The sequence below is a fragment of the Falco naumanni genome, chromosome 2, assembly GCF_017639655.2.
Source record: "Falco naumanni isolate bFalNau1 chromosome 2, bFalNau1.pat, whole genome shotgun sequence".
Lineage (NCBI taxonomy): Eukaryota > Metazoa > Chordata > Aves > Falconiformes > Falconidae > Falco > Falco naumanni.
Genome location: NC_054055.1, coordinates 14862275 through 14882527, shown reverse-complemented (window position 1 = coordinate 14882527; position 20253 = coordinate 14862275). Strand labels below are relative to the sequence as shown.

Here is a 20253-nt window from a genome sequence, read left to right as displayed (position 1 = left end):
CTAAGTAGGCATAAAACAGTGGAAAGGAGACTCCTTTTCATTGCCTTTGCTGTGTGCTGGGTCTGGTCCCATATTCCAGTGAAGTATTTAATTTGTTTTCCATGCAAGAGCCATTGGGAATATGAGTAGATAACATGGGAAACAGAAACTAGAACCCAAGACTGATTTTTCCTCTGTTAGAGAAGTCCCATTCCTCCCATGCAGTAGAGTCGGGCTCCCCTTCACTGCACTACCTTTTTGGTTCCAAGAATATTGCTTTTTGTGCAGTAACTTGGTTTCACGAGGTAGCACGGAGAGTGTCTGCCCCAGAATATCTGTGGTTTCTTGGTGTAGGCACCCTTTGAAAACTAGAAGCTGTAACTTTTGACTGAGTTAGGCAGGAGCAAACTTCAAACCCAGATCTCCTACATCTTGAGTATATGCTCAAACAGTTCTTGTCCAAAGATGCTTTCACATCTTTGGCCTGTCGTCAAGAGAGACTAAGCATTCAGAATTGGGAGTGTATGGCAGTGCTGCTGGGAAGCTCTGAATCCACATACATACTGAGATATTGTTTTCTGCCTTTTAGATTTTTAAGAACTTAATTTTGTTCTTACAAGTTTTCAAACAGTTTTATATGAAATTAAGTTGATCTTTTAACTGTTCTGAGGTAGGCACCCAGTGTAGAACTTTCGCCCCTGAATACTTAGTCTGGCAAAGTTACAAGCAGTGTAAAAGTATTGCAGTAGAAATGTTGAGCAAGTCTAAATGTTCCTGATGTACCATGAAGTACAGATTGAAATACTACCATTATGAGTTCGATGTAAATACAAAGGTGGTGTTTGGGTTTTTTTTATCTTCGAGACATCACCATTTTGCTTCTTCCTTTTTCCTCTCTGAAGTTTGGCTGGCTTTTTTTTGTTGCCACATTTAAAGTGGACAAGAGTCTACTATAGGATAGCCTATCTGTTACATTATCCATTTTATTTTACAGCTTCTCAAAGTTTCATTACTGATTTTGAGCATTTTAAATTGCCACCAGAGAATGGATGTATTTTGAAAAGCTGAAAATTGCCACATAGGCTATTCCAAATTATCAAAATAATTGTAAAAGAGCAACACAATAAGCATTTTTGTTTAAAAGAAGGTGTAAGTATTCAATCTACCATTTCTTATAAAAGTTAAAGAGGGAAGTTTTTTTGATGTGCTTAAATATACGATACTAATTGTAATTCTATAAAGCAAATTTTAAAACTTGTCTGTCTATAGAATTTCTTTTGTAGCAGAAAGATTACATATTGGTGCTGGAAATGTGAGCAAAAGGTAAGGGATGCAGCTAGTCAACTGAGGCACAAATCTTCTACAGCATCCCATATTTTTCAGTTTTCCTATTAAGTTTGTCCTGTGATATGATTTCTTCTGTGCCCTAAGAATTTTTATCCAGTTTCATTAATGATATAAATGTTTTCTATTTTGATAGATTGCCCTGTATATTTGGCAGAAAGGGGAAGGACCACATCTTACTCCGGTGCCTGAGTTCTGCACAGATGATGTGAGCTCACATAAGGTTGATCGCTGTGCAACAACGTTCAGTAATTTTCTGCCACTCTGTGTAAGTACCATATTTTAAATACCACTTGCTTAGTAAAGGTAAAACGCTTACTAAAATGCATAATACTTCACTTTAAAAATCTCAAACCTTAAGAATAATTTTTTTAAAAAAGAAAGTTTGTTCTGGCATTTATCTATTTTTTGTATATGCTTGAAGCCTTCCGTGGCACAGGATATTTCATGGCAAACAAATACTGCATATGCTTTAATGGGTCTTTCTACCACAATGTTTGAACAGCATGTGTTCTGTAAAGTATTCCTCCTTACATTTCTGTGAGATACTGAAGTATAAATAATCTTTTTTCACAGATGGAAATCTAAAACTTCTTGAGGCTCAAGATAAAATGTAATATAGTATTTGGTGCATTAAAGTATGACCCATCTCTTCTACCTCTAGCATAATGCATTTATGATTTTATGGGTTAAGAGTTGCTAGAGGCCAGTAAATGTTCCATGCTTCCAGCAGAGCAAAATTCTAGGTGCCAAGAAGGAAAACAAAAGTAGTTAAATGATTTTTACAGTGGAGGAAGTGCAAAGATTTCTGCTGTGTAGCATTTAAGCTTCTTTTTCCAAGTATGATACAGTTCAACATGTTCTCATACTGATGAATTTCAAAAAAAATTAAGAAAACATTATTTTTCAGATGAATCATTCTTAGTTCAACAAGTTCTACTGCTCATTCTCTTTTCCTAATAGGTGTTTTAATTTATGTTAGAAGGCTACATCAATGGAAAAAGTATTTCAATAATGTTATTTCAGAAATTTTAAACAACTGGTGACCTTTTTTTCATGAGACAAAGATGTACTTTCTAGTGTATTACTAGTACCCTATTTTACTTGATATGCTATACAATGAAAATATATTTTCTATTTTATTATATGTATGGACATACATATCCTATAAAATGTTAAAGGTGGAGCCTGCAATCAAAAAAATAATTTTTGTTCTGTTCATATAGGGAGAGCCAGTGAAAAAGGAAGATGTTTTTGTTGCTGTAAAAACATGTCGGAAATTTCATGGTGACAGAAGTAAGTTGCTGGTTGGTCAAGGTAGTACTTCTGTGCAATATAGTTTATGAAATTAGTATTTTAAAAACTAAGCTGATATATGCTGTGTAGCTCTTGGAACTAGATGTTTGCAAAATCCACAGGGAAACATGAAAGCTTCAGAACTGTAAACAGCTTATTTTGGGAGAAATTTTTGCTATTCAGAGTTCTTCAGGAGCGCTGTGAAATGTTTAAGATGAAGAGTTGTGGTCGTTTGATGTTTCAATCATTAGTGATTGGTTGGTAAAAATCCTGAAATGGAGTATCAAAAATATGCATAAAGTTAGCTTATACTGTTGTAATTGGGAGACATTACAGTAATTATTATTACAGCATCTATTAATATCCTTCGGTGTGTTTCCTCCAGCTAATTGGTTCACTTCTGTTCTTTGTACTAGCAGTAAACAATTGTGCAGCTGCGTAGTGGCTGTTTCAGACATTTGAACAAGCTGAAAGGTGTCTCCCCTCCTCCTTCCTTTTGTTCTGCCTGTCCCTCCAGTAGAAGATACGAGCTTACGCTGTCATATTGCTTCTGTCTATTGTCACCCTATGTAATTAGATGTGTGCATGTGTTTTATGATGCTTGGAATGGGAAATTTTGTAGAAATCTGATCATTTGTAGTACTTTGTGCAAGGCATGGCCCAGATCAAGAGTGGGCAACACTCTCAAATGTGCAACACTATAGCATGCTTCATCTGGAACTTGTAGTGTTATGCAACTAATGGTAATCACCATGAAAATATGACCATGCTATCCATTGTAAAAACAGTAAATGAAAAAACGTAGCACAGCCAAACAAGATATGTTCAAGGAGTATTAACTTCCTTCTCAGAGGCATGGAAAATAAAGACACAGAGAGACACCCAGCTTCAGCTAATACACAGTCAGGCTCAGCTAAGTTTAAGTAGATCCAGTGTCTACAAAACTTGAACAGAAAAATTCCAAATCCACTTATTTAACAGAAGACAGTCTACCTACTTAATGCCACCTACCAGTCCATTCTAGTTTACTTCTAGACATTTCCTTAATAAGGAAATTCAGGAATGGATTTATTTCCAGGAATTTACTTGAATTTTGTGTGCCCTTGAATACTCCAGTTCTGTAGTATTGTCAGCATTAGGCTTAGTTTGTTCATAAATGTAATTTGAAGTGATTAGTATTGGAAAAAAATTGAAAATGAAGTAATGGTTAGTAGTTTTAACAAATTTGGGGGGCATTTTGCCACACATTGTCAGAGGACAGAATGAAGATAAAAGCTCTTTTTGTAACTGAGTCCCTCTTTGCTAATGCATCCAAAACTGTAGGTTCTGCTCTTCTAAATTTAGACTATTTGCCAGTTGCTGGTTTGTTTGTTTGGTTTTTTCTTCAAAATAAGATTTATGGAACTTCTTTCTTAATGTTACTGCACTCGATGAGGCGCATTTCTAGTATTTTAATCACATAATAATCAGGCTATCTTTAAAGTAGCTTTTGACAAACCAAAATTGACTGTCCTGTAATTGGAGTTCACTGAAGAGTTCTCCTTTCTGGATCCATGTTTATTTTCTTACATCAAAATTAAAACCAAAAAAACCACCAAACCTGAAAAGTCAGAAAAGAACATAAGGCTTCAAAAAGATGGTGTAAACATCTTTCAAGAAACACCTGTTGAAGACTGAGGAAAATTCTTGAACTTTCCTCACAGCTTCCAGAGTTATGCAATAGAGGATAATCTTACTCAAGATTTTGAAAGATTAATGGATGCCAGCTTCAGAGAGCTCTTTTTACCTGGTAAGTCATTTTTTATTGTATGCCAAAAACTACACTAGTGCAACATTAAGGCTTGGAATTCGATGTGCAAAAGCAGCTAAATTTTACTTCAGAATTTACTTCAGCTACACTTCGCCTTACACATACTGTATATTGTTATATAAGAAGATTTTTAAGACTGCAAACATGCCATCAAGGTTCTAGAAGTAGCACAAATAAAATATAATCAAGAGATTAGAGCTGACCTTCTATAAATACCTCTGTAGTGCAGTGTTAAAACTTGTGTGATCATAGTATTAATACATATTGCTAAATATTCGCATCAACAGCTAGCCCAGAATTTCATGTAGTTGTTCTTTCTTGGGAACATATGAGTTATTAGAAATTACAAAGTATTTTTTTTATTTAAAAAATTTTATTTACAAAGTCTTGTTACAATTATTTACAAAGTATTATTACAGATTACAAAGGGATACAGTTTACAATAGGCACTAGTCTGGGTGGTGACACTTCTGTCAAAACCAGTGAGGAAGAGAGACACTTAGCTAGTAGCCCCCTTGTTAGACCATTTAACTGAGGTGAGACTCAGGTCCTTGCTGCTGTGAACTCTTCATTTATACAAAGAAGGAAGACTCCACTGAAGAAATTCAGAGGCTCAGTCTGTAACAGCAGATAGTTCTGTATGTCAAAGTACCCTGCTGAGGTTGAGGTCCTTGGCTGGAGAAAGGTAAAACAGTGTTTACAGGTCAGTCTTTTCTGCCAGGTGAAGGCTGGAAGCATTTTGTATGTCTGTGATGTTTCTGTACTGGGGCCTTGTTTTCTGAAAGCTTTCTGGGTTTGTTCTTCTGATAAACATTTTTCAAGTAGAACATTTCCCCAAAATAGAAAATAATTTCCTGGCTACTTGTTTTCTTATTCTAGTTAAAAATTAAAATGTACACATGGCATTCTCTGCCAAATAAAGCCTGATTATGCAATGTTATGTGATGTAATGTGGCATTTTATTATATAGGGGATAGAGTTAATGCATTGTGAAATTCCTGGCTTTGCATTTCAAAACTCCACCATAATGTTATATGAACATTTTTTTTGTCCATAATTCCCTTTGGATTTGTTATGCAAAATTTGAGAGCAGTTTTACATTCCTTTAAAAAACTTTTGAAAGCAGTATTGGCCATTGCACAATGCTACAGAAGTGAAGTTAGATTTTTTTATTTCAAATTTGAAATCCTTTCCATTAGTGCATTGAGATCTTACTACTCTGTCTTAACTGTTACCTTTCAACTTATTTCAGTGTTACCAAATTGACTGTTGGTCAATCAAGAATAATAAATCCTTCAAATCTGTGTGTGATCAGAGTAGAGGAAAGCGAGCAAGTAGGTAGGCAGCAAACATCAGATTGGACGATGGATGATTCCACCAAGGGGCTAAAACGAGCTCTTCACAAGCATCGGAGTTACATAGAAGCAAAGGGAATTTAAAGGACTGCTGCGTTGGCTCTGGCTGGACACCAGGTGCCCACCACAGCCACCTCCCTCCTCAGCTGGGCAGGAAAGAGAAAATTACGAAAGGCTCCTGGGTCGAGATAAGGGCAGGGAGATCCCTCAGCAGTTACATGAAACAGGCTCGACTCAGGGGAAAAAAATAGATTTATTGCCAATCAGATCAGAGTAGGATAATAAGAAAAATAGCAAATCTTAAAAGCACCTTCCCCCTACCGCTCCCTTCTTCCCAGGCTTAACTTCACTCCTGATTTTTTTCAACTTCCTTCCCCCTCAGCGGGACAGGGAATAGGGTCACTTCGTCACTTGTCTCTGCTGCTCCTTCCTTCTCAGGGGATGGTCCTCACACTCTTCTGCGCCAGCCTGGGGTCTCTCCCATGGGAGGCAGCTCTCCACACACTTCTCCAATGTGAGCCCTTCCCACGGGCTGCACTTCTTTATCCACTGCCGCGGCCGGGGCCCTGCCCGGGCTGCGGGGGGGAGCTGCTCCCCCGCGGGCTCCGTGGGCCGGGGGCACGGCCTGCCCCGCCGGGGGCTGCCCCGCGGGCTGGGGGAGCCGCTGCTGCGGCGCCCGGAGCCCCCCGGCCCCTCCGCACCGCCCGGGGCTGCGGGGCCGCTGCGCTCGCTCTCTCGCTGCCGCACGGGGGTTTTACCCCCTGCTTAATACGCAGCCCCTGAGGCGCTGCCGCTGCCGCTGGTGGGCTCGGCCTTGGCCAGCGGCGGGTCCCTCCGGGAGCCGGCTGGCACTGGCCCCGCGGGCCCTGGGGGAAGCTGCTGGCAGCAACTCGCTGGAGCCGCCCCTGTGCCCCCCCCCCCAAAACCTGCCATGCAAACCCAGTACAGCAACAAACATAAAATTAGGTGATGGATGAATTCAGCAAGGGACTGAAGTTCTTCAGAAGCATCACAGTTATATAGCAGCAAAGGGAAGTTATAAAAATACTTCCTCCATTTAAAGAACTAGCTGCAACCAATGAGGCCTGCTGGGTGGTGTCAAAGAACACAAAGCAATGACGCAATGACAGCAGAATGCAGTGTTTCAAAGTTGGTCATCCAAGTCCTGACCACTTAATTTTTAAAATGGAAAAAAGATAATTTTAATCACATAGTTCTCTTCCAAACACCATCCAGATGTTTGGCTTTTTTTATGTTACTCATAATTTTTTCACTTCTGGATATAATTTAAATATTCATAGTATCATTGTTAGAATTTTGTATGATCAGTTTAAAATGATTATGTGAAATGGAAAACTGATAAGGGAAGGATTGCTTTTGTAGATAAGCATTAAGCAGTCCTTGTTTTAATAGAACATCCATGGGGTCAAAATTGGTTGTATGATATTTATAAATGTCCCTTCTATGAGTGTGTCTCCAGGAACAGGTGCTTTTGAGCATTAATACAGCGCTGCTGTCAGATATGATGTACATAACACAAGTGTAGTATTTCCAAACGTTCATTTCGTCTGTTTCTGATTCAGAATATTTTATATGCTGTACAGTTGGATGTGCTGTTTTTAAAATGTGACAGTTTCCACACTGGAAGAATGATTGATCTCTGATAGTGTTCCTGCTGATGTGTGCTATAAAGTCTACCATAGCAAGTGTAAAAGTAATGAATTCCGTACTTTGGTTAGCATAAATGTAACCATCACAGTTTTCGATGTAATATGAATTAAACTGTAGTCATATCTTAAAAGACAATTTATTATTATGTAAATAAAACTGCCCTGACTGGCTTTCATAAAAATGTGAAATTGTTTCTCTTTAGATATTGTAGGAAGGAAAAAAGAATGAACGTTAAGAACCATGATGCTGTATTTGAAACGGTATTTTCATTACCATGCAAAGGACTATGTCATTTAACAAGGTGCATAAATGTTTTGATCAAGTACTTAGATTAATCAAGTCACTTGTGTTTCAATGTCAACGGTTCTTTTGCAGTACCAGTTGTAAAGCAGACTTGGGAAAGAGAAGCTGCCCTTATTGAATACTACAGTGATTATGCAGACATCTCCATTCCTACTATAGACTTAGGCATACCTAATACTGACAGAGGTGAGCTATTGACTGTTGTTGTCAACCTTCTGAATTAGAGATGTCCAAGCTATTAGCTTGGCTTATTAGTTTTGTCTGGCCCACTAGGTCTGTCGTTCTGGTCTCTGGATTGTTTCCAGCTGGCCTGGTTTTTTTGTCCTCCACAAGGTTTATTAGAGGCAGAGAGGGAACAGACAGGGTTTTCCATTTGCACAGGTGCAGTGTGACATGTGCAACCTGTGAGTGTTTTCAGGAGGTAGTGGACCTGCTGTTCATGTGTGGATCATCTGTAGGGGGGGGATGGGATCTTCCACGTTTGGCCTTTGAGCATTGCTGTGGAGAGCAGTGGGACCTGTGGGCTACTGGTGCTCTAAACTAAACAAATCGTGCTGACTTTGCTCTAATACTATTTTTGTCCGTCTTTTGTGATGGAATAGAATACAGAAATCTTGATTTTAATTTTGTAAATGTTCACATAGCAGGCTGCAATAAGTTCATGGTTTCACGAAATCAGCAAAGCCAGGACTTACTTCATTTCTTAAGCACAGAGTTGCTGCATTTTCTCAATATTTTAACTGGAAGTAGCTTCAAATGTAGTGTCCTGTTATTTTTTAATGATTCTTTAGTAATTGTAATATTGGTAGTGCTAATTACTTTGGACAATCAACTGTAAAGACTGTTTGCAATTAGATTTTTCCAAGATCTGAAGAAGATTCAATAGAAATCTAAAACTTTCTTGTTGCTCTTGTCCTGCTCATTCTGAAGAAGGATGTTTCACTTCTCAGCTCCTAGAAAGGGCGTTTTACCTCTCCAGCTTCATTATAGTCTTGTGATAAATGTTAAGACCTTTCCTTGGAGGAAATTATTAGGACCTGAGTTGTCAGTGATGAGTATGGTAGATTAATGTGGACTTAAGTATTTATGTAAAAGCAATGGACCTGCTTGATGCATCATGAAATGCTATGGAAATAGCTTGGGAGTATTGTGCAGAATGTGTTTCTGTCATAGTCTTATCATTTTACAGTTTTCAAAATTAAGAGTAGCAGTCTGCCCAGTATTGTCCAATATCTTAACAAGATAGCTGGAATAAAACTTATTTTTCAGGTTTCCATAATTCAAAGAATTTCCATACTTCAACATCCTTTGAAAGTACATTCCTGCATAGAAAGCAATGGTTATGTTTGAACAGTATGTACAAATGCCATTCAGCACAATGAAGAATGAAATTAAAACTTACATCTCGGGTATTTTGCCAGACATTATCAAAAAATTTTGCATAGTGCAGTAGAATATTTAATGAATTAATAATTGTTTATTGCAAATTCTCATTTAATTAAATGTGTATTCTGTTATTTCTCTTCCTTTAGGTCACTGTGGGAAAACTTTTGCCATTTTGGAAAGGTTTTTGAATCATAGCTCTGCCAGAACTCCTTGGTTAGTTGTAGTGGATGATGACACATTGATAAGGTATACATTGCAATACTTCAGGAATTACCACTGTTCCTGTCAGCAGGATTTTCACCAATATTTCTCTCTTCTTCTTCTGTGTTTAAGTCTGTTTTAGTAGTGATGTAGCTTTATACTCCTTCAAGGAAAAAAATTGTCACTTTCCCTCAGCATTCCTTGACTGATACTAACAACAATGTAATCTTGTAATTGATAAAAAGTTTTTGTGTTAGCGTTATTATTTAATAAGGTAGTCTGAATGTGATTACACGTTGTGATTCTTCTGTGTAGGCATGACTGACCAAAATCAGCAGTTATATCTCATAGTAAATAGCCCATCTTAAATTTCTGTTTAACAGTTTATATGTCTGTGTTTTGTAGAATTTCTCCTACCATTACCATTTTTGTGCTATTTATTAGAATGACATTTATGCTAGTAATGTCTGTTTCAAAATTAATGCCTCCATGATTTTTTTTAATGCATTTTCATATTACAGTATCTTCAGACTCCGAAAATTGCTCAGCTGCTATGACCCAAATGAACCAGTATTTCTTGGAGAGCGTTACGGTTATGGCTTGGGAACAGGAGGATATAGTTATATCACTGGCGGAGGAGGGTAATTTATTTAAACTCCTACTGACATCTACATCGGCCCCTGCTTTGAGTGCAAATGTTTTGAATCATAACACAAATCAGTTTCAACAGAAACAGTGATGTTTCCTAGTACTAATAAAATGTAATTATGCTCAAAGACCCAAATGTCCTAACTATTGAGAAGTCATGCTGCCCATTGGGAACAGATTTGTAGAGTAAAATAGTTGGTGCTGAGAACCACGCGTGTTTCAAAAGGATCATTTCAGATTGACTGGTCCTGTGAACTGAGTGTCTATTATCAGTTATCCGTACTACATATTCTCCTGATACACATCGTGCAGCCTTGTTTCATCTGACAGAATTAATTCTGCATGCTCAGAGACCATCCTACAATGTGATTCAAAATGTAGTAAGCAGAGACAATTGGGATAGCTGCTGAAAAAAATACCCTTGTGATCTGAACTGTTGTGGAGTTTACAGGAGAACCCAAAGCAGCAGACCTCGGGATACAAATTGCTGTGAATATGAAGATATTCATTCCTGTTCTCTTTCTTTGTCCAAGCATGGAAAAAAACCAAAGGATTGTGATTCTCCCTGTTTTTGAACTTTATGCAATGATTTATGGAGAGGTGGCTGAGCAAAGAGTTGGATGTTTATGTCCTAGAAAATAGTTTCTCATAGAAAGAGGTGGTCATGGGTTGATCTTGTGTATGAGACACATGGGTCCCTGTGGTTGCATGCAAAGTTTGGTTTGAATTAAGATTTATATGAACTTTCAGGTTGGCTCTTATTGCAATAAGAATGATCTTATGACTCTGACTTGTCCATCTTACATATCTAAAGCAAGTGGTGTGGATGGCTGAATGTCCTTAGGGTCTTTCTCTGTGAAAAGTAATGGCTATAGTAACTTCCTAGGTTCTTATCTGTCTATAGGTAAGTAAGAATCAATTGACTGGCTGCCTCATTGTTTTGCACAGTTGCATAAGATCTTACTTAAGTAGGGTTTATGCTTGAGTTAAGAAACAAACCTTCTACTGGTGCTGGTATGTTTGTTGGTTACCAGTCCTATATTTATGTATCTTTTTAGTGTTTTATCTCATAGTTTCTGTTCTGTCATCTAGGTGTGGGAATTTGGGTGTTACTTTCATTATCAGGTTTGGGCAGATAGAGGTACAGATCATACATCTTGCTCCATACCCTAATTTTGAGAAGGTTCACTGTAAGTGAAGAGATCTATAGAACTGAAGGGACATGGTCTAGATAGTCAACTAGCAAGTATATTCCCTAAATGTGTGCAAATTATCACACCTTCTGTGTAGCAACGCATGCTGGTCACAAGTCCGGGCTCTTTTTTTTTTTTTTTTTTTAACTCACTCCAGCTTTTATTATTCCTTCTGCATTTGACCTGAGTATTGAGATACAATTTCCTGTTGTGCTTTCCTTTTTTTTTTTTTTTTCTTTTTATGATACATACAGTCTTCAAAGTTGCAATGATAACAGTGGATTTTTTTGCAACATGAAGTCAGTCTTTTTGCCTTAGCATTCAGTATTCGTAGAAGCTTTGCCACATCCCAGTGTCAAATGAAGAATTTTCATACAGTGAGTGAACTCATGAAGCCACGTAGTGATTTCAGAGCGTGAATCTTTTTGGTATAACTTGTAGTAGCTGGAGTACCCTGTATTCTGATCAGACTGGGTGGATGATGTAAGTTCAGAAAAGGCATATATTGGGTACTAGGCAAGAGTATATTCCCTCAGCTGTTGAATTTAAGACATTGTCATGTTTCTTGTCTATTGAAGGCTTATTTTAGTGATAACAATCTAACAGCTGCAGGCTCTGGTTGATATTTAGATGAGCAAGAAAGTTAGGATGAACGGAAGAATTTTGCAATGGCTTCAAGGAACATTTTTTGCTTATGAAGGGAACTCTGTGTAACAGAGGAGTCAAGGAATAACAGTTCAGGTTTTAGAGTTCATTTAATTGCTACATGATAACTAAGAGGACAATAAATTTGAGTAAGATAGAGGAGAATATCTGTTTAAAGTCCTGGCCAAGTTTAGGAGGAATTATCAGCTATGGGTAAAAATGGTGGCTAGCTAAGAAATTGTTGGAATAACAGCAATTGGCATAATTGGTATAATAAATTGTCATTATGTAATCATCTTTCAGGAAATGCCTCTAGCACTACTTGTCAGCATTGACTTCTCAATTTTTGAAATTTCAGATATGTTGCACCAGCAGGCTATATTTTATCTTGCAGTTTTATATCATTTAGCAGTGTTTATTAATTTCAGTCATTTGGCTTCTCTAGTTGTTATTGTCTTACACATTTAATTTGCTCTTTTTATTCAGGATGGTTTTCAGCAGAATAGCTGTTCAGAGACTACTTGCTAGTAAATGCCGATGTTACAGCATGGATGCGCCTGATGATATGGTCCTTGGGATGTGTTTCAGTGGCTTAGGAATCCCTATAACACATAGTCCACTTTTCCATCAGGTCAGAGTATAATTTTTACTAGTACTTAAAATATATTTCATTCTTTTAAATATACACATAAAACAGCACTCAAAAATACTGCAAACTTGTAAATTTTACTGCAAACTCAATCAATGTGTATTAATAAATAGATGCTGCTTCTATACCTTATTTCTCTCCAGAACAAGTTAGATCAAGAAAATAAGAATATTGTGAAAGCATGGATTAGTTACTACAATGCTTTAATAGTTGATATTTCACTTACCCTATTACTACATTTTTGAAAAAATGCAGTCCAAGATGGGAATTTTGAAAAACAAATACAATTAGGAGCCACATGCTTTGAATATTTGTGATAAGTCCTCTTAAGAAAAAAAACCCCAAAACATACCACATTACTTTTTTCTTCAGGTAATTGAGAACTGATGGTGAAGTTTTTCCAGTAAATCAGTCTTCTCTACTTATCCAATTTTCCTATTGATTCAATATTTACCATTCTAAAATATCTCATTAGTGAAGATATAAAATGTGAAAGTATTCCCAGAACTATTGCTTTTGTGGTTGATTCTGAAGAATGGTATAAATATGATAAATTGCCGTATGCTAGCACAAGGGAAAAATTGGTCACAAAACATAATTTTCTCGTGATGACATTTTCCAGTCTGGGAGAGGTGGATTGTGATACATTTGAATCTTGTTTCTGTCTTCCAGAATATTTAACGATCTAACTGTAGTGTCGCAGTGGAAAACACAATGCATTGAGTCCCAGAGAGATGTGCTGCCTCATAAACCAAATAAATACCTTACCTTTCTTCCATGACATTAAAGAGAAGAAGCACTTAGGATTTTTCCCAAACAGTACACAACTTCTTAAAAAATTAGCATTTAAATCAGTGTAGTGTTTGATGTTTTTCAGGTGTTAATCTAGTTTAAAAAACTGGGAAGATCTGTGTATCTGAATATGAACTGAGATGAAGATAATTAGGCGACTTGAAAATTACTTAATTGCCATGTAATTCAAAGCACTTGTTGGGGGGGAAGTTTGCTATTTAAATTATCAGGTTTTCCTATATTAAGACTCTCTTTCTGATTACATTTACTATTTAGAGAAATAGGAATGCTGAGAACTCACTACTCAATATTTTAACTCCTTGTCCATAAAAAAAATCCTATCTGTTTACTTTCCTGTTTTATCATCGCTTACTCCTTTCAGTATAGAAAGAAGGCAAGTAATGCATCTTAAAAAATCAACAGTTATTGAATAATTTGGCTTGCCCAGGTGTTTAAAAACCCACCAAACTACCTAATTAAGAGGGTTGGAAAGAACAGAACTCATTTTACAGATTTGTAGGAATGGCCCTTATACAGCAAAATGAAGCACTTCCTTATAATCCTTACTGGTGTACATTTGATACTGAATCACTTTGAAAGTGAAATCCTAGCAGTTTCATTTTTCACATAGAAAATTACACTTGAATTGTAATTAATCTTTACTGTTGCTTATAATAAATTCTAATGTAACATATCCTTGACCAAAAATTAACCTTGGGGGGGAAACTACTGAATAAAAATTGAGTGTGCTTGTTCTACGAATTCCATTGTTATGCAACAAATACTTTCAAAATGAAAAAAAAAAAAAATTGGCTTTTCTGTTCAACCAGAATTTTTTTTAAAAAAACTTGCCTGAAATATTATGTACAGGTGTGCAATGTTGGAGCGTTTCCTAAGTACATGAATCCTAAATTGTACTGAGTATATATTATGAAACAGAAGCAAAGATATCTTCCTCCTTAGAGTGTCTATGATGTAACAGTGTTTGCTCACTGTTACTGGTTTCCTGTTTTGCCACATGCTACGGTTGATACATACATGTTCTGTAATCTGTTCCAGAGGCTTTTGACATGATAAGACTGTTAAAGAGAACAGGAACCTTCCCATGTCAAGTAGCAGCCAGGATTGTGATCTTAAAATGTAAAATCTGAGCAAGAGCAATGTATTTGGCTTTTATGGAATACCAAATACAAGCTCTAGCATAGAAAAAAAAAAAAAAAAAAAAAAGAAAAAAGATTACAATATTATCCAATATTACCAATAATTGATTCCACAAAATGTAAGGAGGAAGAAATTCAGGGAAATTATTTCTTAAGGTCAACCACCTATAAAGTGGTATGATTCTTAGAGAGCAATGTAATAAAAATGATAATTAGAGCAGATGTCATTCTTTTAGAATTATCAAAACACAAAAAATTGGTGTATGGTTCAATAAAAAGCGGATTGATTTTCCAACAGTGGAAAACTTTGGTCTTAGATATATAAAAACTTTCTTATCCAAAGTATTTTTTTTTTCAATTTTTGAAACCTAAATGTTCATTGAAGTTTTTTTCAAAAGTCTTGAGGGAGATAGGCTCCCTCTTGATTTCTCTGGTGGAATTTTTCAAAATAAGCACTCTGTGGTTTAAATAAAATAAAAAACCCCTAACACCACCACATACTCAGATTTATTAATGTCAAAAATCTGTTGCCCAATTTTATGACTTATGTTTATATGGAACTGCAGGAAGAACACTGCATGTAGAATTTATTAATACCACCATAACTAGGTGAAGTGTGCAGTGTGAAATCAAATGCTAGCTTGGGCATCACGTCAGTGATTCAGTATCCCAAATCATTCAGTTTTCTTCTTGTGTTTTACCTCTAGAAAAAACCACACAAATATGTGCTTTTCATGCATTTCTCTTTACAAAAAATTCTATTTACAATACAATTTACAATTTACTTTACCAGGGACCACTACAGGTGAGCCTCTTTTATATAGTGGTGCACTTAGATGCCATGAAACTGTCAGAGGAAATGAAACATGCTTGGTGCATTAAGAAGTCAGCTGCATCATGCAGCTGTGTTGTAATTCTGTCTCTTTTGGTATAAGCTGATAAAGAATAACAGTGCAGTTTTCTGGCACCCACAGTATTTCCTGCGTTGGGTAGCCTTTCCCATCATAAAACTTCATATAGTTCAGCTGCTTATAGCCTTACTAGGATCCTACAGTCACACTGGCACTGATGGCAACTTTCTTTATGAGGAGGAGCAAAAGAATCATTTTGTCATTATTGAACCAAAAGTGTATATTTAAAATATACAATACAAACTACACTGTTTGTCACTTGCTTTTGTAGATGGCGACCTTTTCATCCTGAGAAATAGGGCATATTTAATATCAGTGTACTACTTAGCATGATGACTACAGTGCGAGTTGAAGATCAAAACTAATGCTTCTCAATTGATTTAAGAGAATGATGTAAAAACCCCTTTGTTGTTATCATGTGTGTTTTGTCAATGCCGCGTTGCTTTGTTATGATACAGAGGCCATTGAATGATGATACTTTCTTGTTCTGAAATTATTCTTTGACATTGAGTACTAGTGGTTTTGGTTTATTCTTCCACCTTAGGCAAGGCCAATGGACTACCCCAAAGGCTACCTTTCTCACCAAATTCCAGTATCATTTCACAAGCATTGGAATATTGATCCAGTGAAGGTATATTTCACGTGGCTGGCACCAAACACAGAAGAGTCACTTAATGGAAAGAAAGTTGGATATAACAGGGAGGACTTATAAACAGTGGAAGAGCGTAAGTGTTGATTAATGTACTGTGGATGAGGGACAGTCACTACTGTGATTTTTGTGGTGTTCTCACATTGTTCATCTGGTCATGACATAGAAGGCAATGTTTTGTTCCTGGTTGTTGCATTCCTTCAGAGCAATGGAAGAAGGCACCTAACAGACTTGGATTCTTTTGTTAAACTTTGTTTCTTTTTAAGATGTTTTGGGGCTTCGTATACCAATGAACTTGACACACATTTAAAATGTCTCATACAACTTTACCTGTGTTCATGTTTGGACTTTGAGTTAGACAGCATCCATTTACTTTTCTTTCCTTTGTTCTCTCAAAAGCTTAAGTTATGTATTTGGGAGCCTAATACTAAACATGTGTTTGACATCTATTGAATATCCGTCTCTTACTGACCTGCAGAAAAGAGTTCTCTAAACTATTCTGGAACAGGTTCTTGATAAGTTAGAGAGGAGACAGGACTTCGTTTTTTGTGACCAGGAACTACATTGTATGAATGCTGTATTCCTTTATGCTCATTTCAAAAAGAAATATTGTAGTTTCCTGGCATAGGTGGACCAAGCGTGAACCACTGTTGTACCTCTTCAGTGTATTAGCATTTGTGAGGAATGTCATGTTCAAAATAATAATAAAAGAAAAAAGTTTAAGGACAAGGATTTCTTAAGTGGCCACGGGAGGTCACTGTGGCTCCTTTAGAATCCTAAGTCACTGTGTATCTATTTGGCAAATAAAAAATGGGACTCTTGAGGATTTTTGCAGAATTAACACTTCAGTATTTCTGATGTGTGTGTTTCAACAGTATATGGATGCCAGCTTTGAAGTTTGTAGTATTCCTAATTTATATCAAGATAAGTAGTTTTATGCATACAACATGTAGAGAGTCATTCATATTTAAAATGGTTTTGATTTTTTTGAGTAATTCAGTTTTGTAAAAATGTTTGTACAAAAACTGGCTTTAGTATGTTCTAAACTAATTTTTATATTGTAAAACTGCTCCTTTTAAGATGACAGTACATGGCACTTATATGGTGTTATTTAACTTGTAACCAAATACAGGGTCTTAAAGCCATACTGCTGAAGTAATTTGTGGGGTTTTTTTTTTTTTTCTTTTAGTAGGTTAAAAATTGATTCCACTCCAAAGTAATGCAGTAGTTGCTCATAAGTTGAAGTAAGGGAGCCACTGATCCCTGCTTCAGTAATTACTGAAGTTGTATAAACGTTTGTTTGTGAATGTAGCTTGTGGAATTTTAAGCATTTGAATAGCAAGCACATATTCATAATAGATTCGAATTCTGATTAAATAGGAGCAGTCTGTGATGCCTTTTTTTTTCTTCTTCCCACGATCAGTGCCTTAAACAGTAGACATTTTGCTTATACCAGGACTGTGTGTTCCAGTACCATGGCTTAATTGTTAATTATGTTTACTGTTTAGAACTGAAAGCCTAAATAAAAGCATTCTTCTTTAACCTTTTGTGCCTTCTTCCTCTTTGCAAATCAAGTACAGGATTATTTAAGCATCTGTGTTGTATTTTTATCACCTGAATAGTATTCTGTGGTCAGTTGTACCAAAAGGCAGCTTAAACTTTTTTTTTTCCATATTCTGCCCTGACATGCTTCCCCAGGTTAAGTTAATTTTCAAGTCTCTAGTTTTGTGCAAATGAAGAAATGCTTTTGCAATGGACAACTCACGTGTTTGGGAATCTTGATGCTATCAAAAATATCTTCTTTTTTTTGGTATGAATATGGGTGATTCACCATTATCAAATTCTCCAGTGGTCTTGCAGTGTAGTCCAATCACTTCCAACTGGTGATATTTCACATCTCCTTGGGCCCAGGTCAGGCAAAGACAATTAGCTTTGGGTCCACACTGTGTTGCACTTGTAGGCTTCTGTCTTATTTGGAGATTAGGAGCCACCAACGCACGCATTCCTTGCTGACTGACTTCTGGTCTGAAAAATGTAATAGTAGCTGTCTTCAAGTCCATCTTTTCTCTTGCTGTTAACTCTGGGGTTTACTGCAAGGATTCTAGAGGTATTAGTAAACATTAGTTTTCTGATTCCCATCTTCATAGTTTTGAAAGCAATGAAGCCGTAATTTACTTGAGTATTCTGTCCAGAACGCTCTGACTTTTGAGACGTAACTAATGATAACCAACCCTAGCAGCAGTATGACAAAAGTGACCTTTTATTCCTTGGACTAAAAATTTAAGATGGTTTTTTTCAAGTAGAGGATCCCTGACAGTTTCTGAAAACAAGATGTGAAGACATTCTAGAATTGTGGTATGAAAAAGAAAATCTGGGAATCATTATTGATGGTTTATTTTAAATGTTTGTAACATAAAAGATTACCATGTATCCTGGTTTCAGCTGGGATAGAGTTAATTTTTCTTACTAGTAACTGTTACAGCGCTATGTTTTTGATTTAGTATGAAAATAGTGTTGTTAACACACTGATGTTTTAGTTGTTGCTAAGTAGCTCTTGCTCTAAATCAAAGACTTTTAAAGCTTCCCATGCACTGCCAGTGAGGAGGTGCACAAGGAGCTGGGAGGGAACAGAGCCAGGACAGCTGACCCGAACTAGCCAAAGGGATATTCCACACCATAGCACACCATGCTCAGTGTATAGACTAAGGGGAGTTGGCTCGGGCCAGCCGGTCACTGCTCAGGGACTGGCTGGGCATCGGTCAGCAGGTGGTGAGCAATTGTGTTGTGCATTATTTGTTGGGTTTTTCTCCCCACTTGCATTTTATTCCTCTCTCTCCCTCCTTTTCATTAAAATTGTTACTATTATAATATTTTATTCAAATTATTTAATTGTTCTTATCTCAACCCACAAGTTTTACCTTTTTACCAGTTCTCCTCCCCGTCCTGCTGCTGAGGGTGGGGAGTGAGTGAGTGGCTGCGTGGTGCTTAGTTGCTGGCTGGGTTTAAACCGTGACACTGTATTTCTTCCATGGAATTTTTTTAGATGATTTTGTTGGTTGGTGAATCTGCTTTCAGGAGCCAAAAAAAACCTTGAAATACTGGTGCCTTCAATATAGCAGGTTTTGTAAATGATGAGTGAATCTGTTTTCATTTCCCTGCATCTGAAATGGCCCTGGCATGGAGACACCCAAAAGGAACCAACCTGTGTCTCTTCCTCTGTGAGAAGGAAAATGGGCAAGAGTCTGAGGCAGCTTGCTAGCTGGGTAGTTTTCTTTTTGTGCAGGAAAACATTGCTCTAAGAGCAGCTTTAACACCAACACAATGAGTGCTGACTGGAGGGAGGAGGCCAAATGACTTTATTTTCAGTTCCTTAATTTTTCATGGTTTAGGACTTTTGCTATCACTGGAAGTATAGTACGTCTTGGCCAGATGCTCAAGATTCCATTCTGTTATATTCCTGGAAAGTGAGATCAACACTGGGTAAAGACTACCAGAACAGGCTACGGTGATGTGTCCCCAGAGCTAGCAATGTCACTTCATTACCAGAAAATATGAAAAAGTAGTAAGAGGTTTGCTTTTTACAACACCATAAAACTCTGAAGGCTTTTGTTCATTGGACTCCCTGATTATAAATATATTTGAGTTTGCTTTAATGGAACTGCTTCTGCTTATTGTTGATATGAAACTAAAGGAGAAATATAGAATAATGCAAAATACTCCCTGGTGATGTCACCTCATCATACGTTTACTGAGGAAACTAAGAGCTGTTGAATCTCTGCTATTAATGCTGCCTGTTTCAGCTCTAGGTCTCGGGTCCTAGGTCACAGCAGCGTGGTTGCTTTACCCACCCCACTACTGAGGTGCACACACCTACCTCGTCAGTACAGAACAAATTCACCTCTCCAGTCGCACTGGGGATTATATCCTTAAGTAATCATTTCATTCAGCAAAAAACAGATGCAATATTGATTTGTAGGTAGGTAATTGTTCTATTTCAATTTGTTTCATACTATGCGTATGTATAAAGACTAGGTTTGTTAATACTATGGTACAGTGGGTAGCTGTCATGTGGCTACTTGATGATTTACATTCTGTCCCAAGAAGAAAATTCCTCATGCTTTTCAAATCTCATTCTGGTTTACAGGAAGAGACCTGTGAGCCTAATGACCCATGGGACTAGAGAGAGCAGAGAAGTGAACTGTCTGTTTGCATCTAGCTGCTTTTGCAGATTCCCGTGATTTATACTTGTTTATTCGTGCCC

At 37.0% G+C, this 20253-nt stretch overlaps 1 protein-coding gene across 1 annotated transcript in view; it reads left to right on the top strand.

The window, feature by feature from the left end:
* B3GLCT (beta 3-glucosyltransferase) overlaps positions 1 to 17534 on the top strand; it is a 68894-nt gene extending 51360 nt beyond the window's left edge. The window contains exons 9-15 of the mRNA XM_040583767.1: positions 1460 to 1591; positions 2550 to 2619; positions 7831 to 7944; positions 9291 to 9390; positions 9867 to 9986; positions 12318 to 12462; positions 15888 to 17534. Coding sequence (XP_040439701.1) covers positions 1460 to 1591; positions 2550 to 2619; positions 7831 to 7944; positions 9291 to 9390; positions 9867 to 9986; positions 12318 to 12462; positions 15888 to 16055 — 849 coding nt within the window. The 3' untranslated portion in view covers positions 16056 to 17534. The remainder of the gene's footprint in view (positions 1 to 1459; positions 1592 to 2549; positions 2620 to 7830; positions 7945 to 9290; positions 9391 to 9866; positions 9987 to 12317; positions 12463 to 15887) is intronic.
* The last annotated feature ends 2719 nt before the right edge of the window (positions 17535 to 20253 follow it).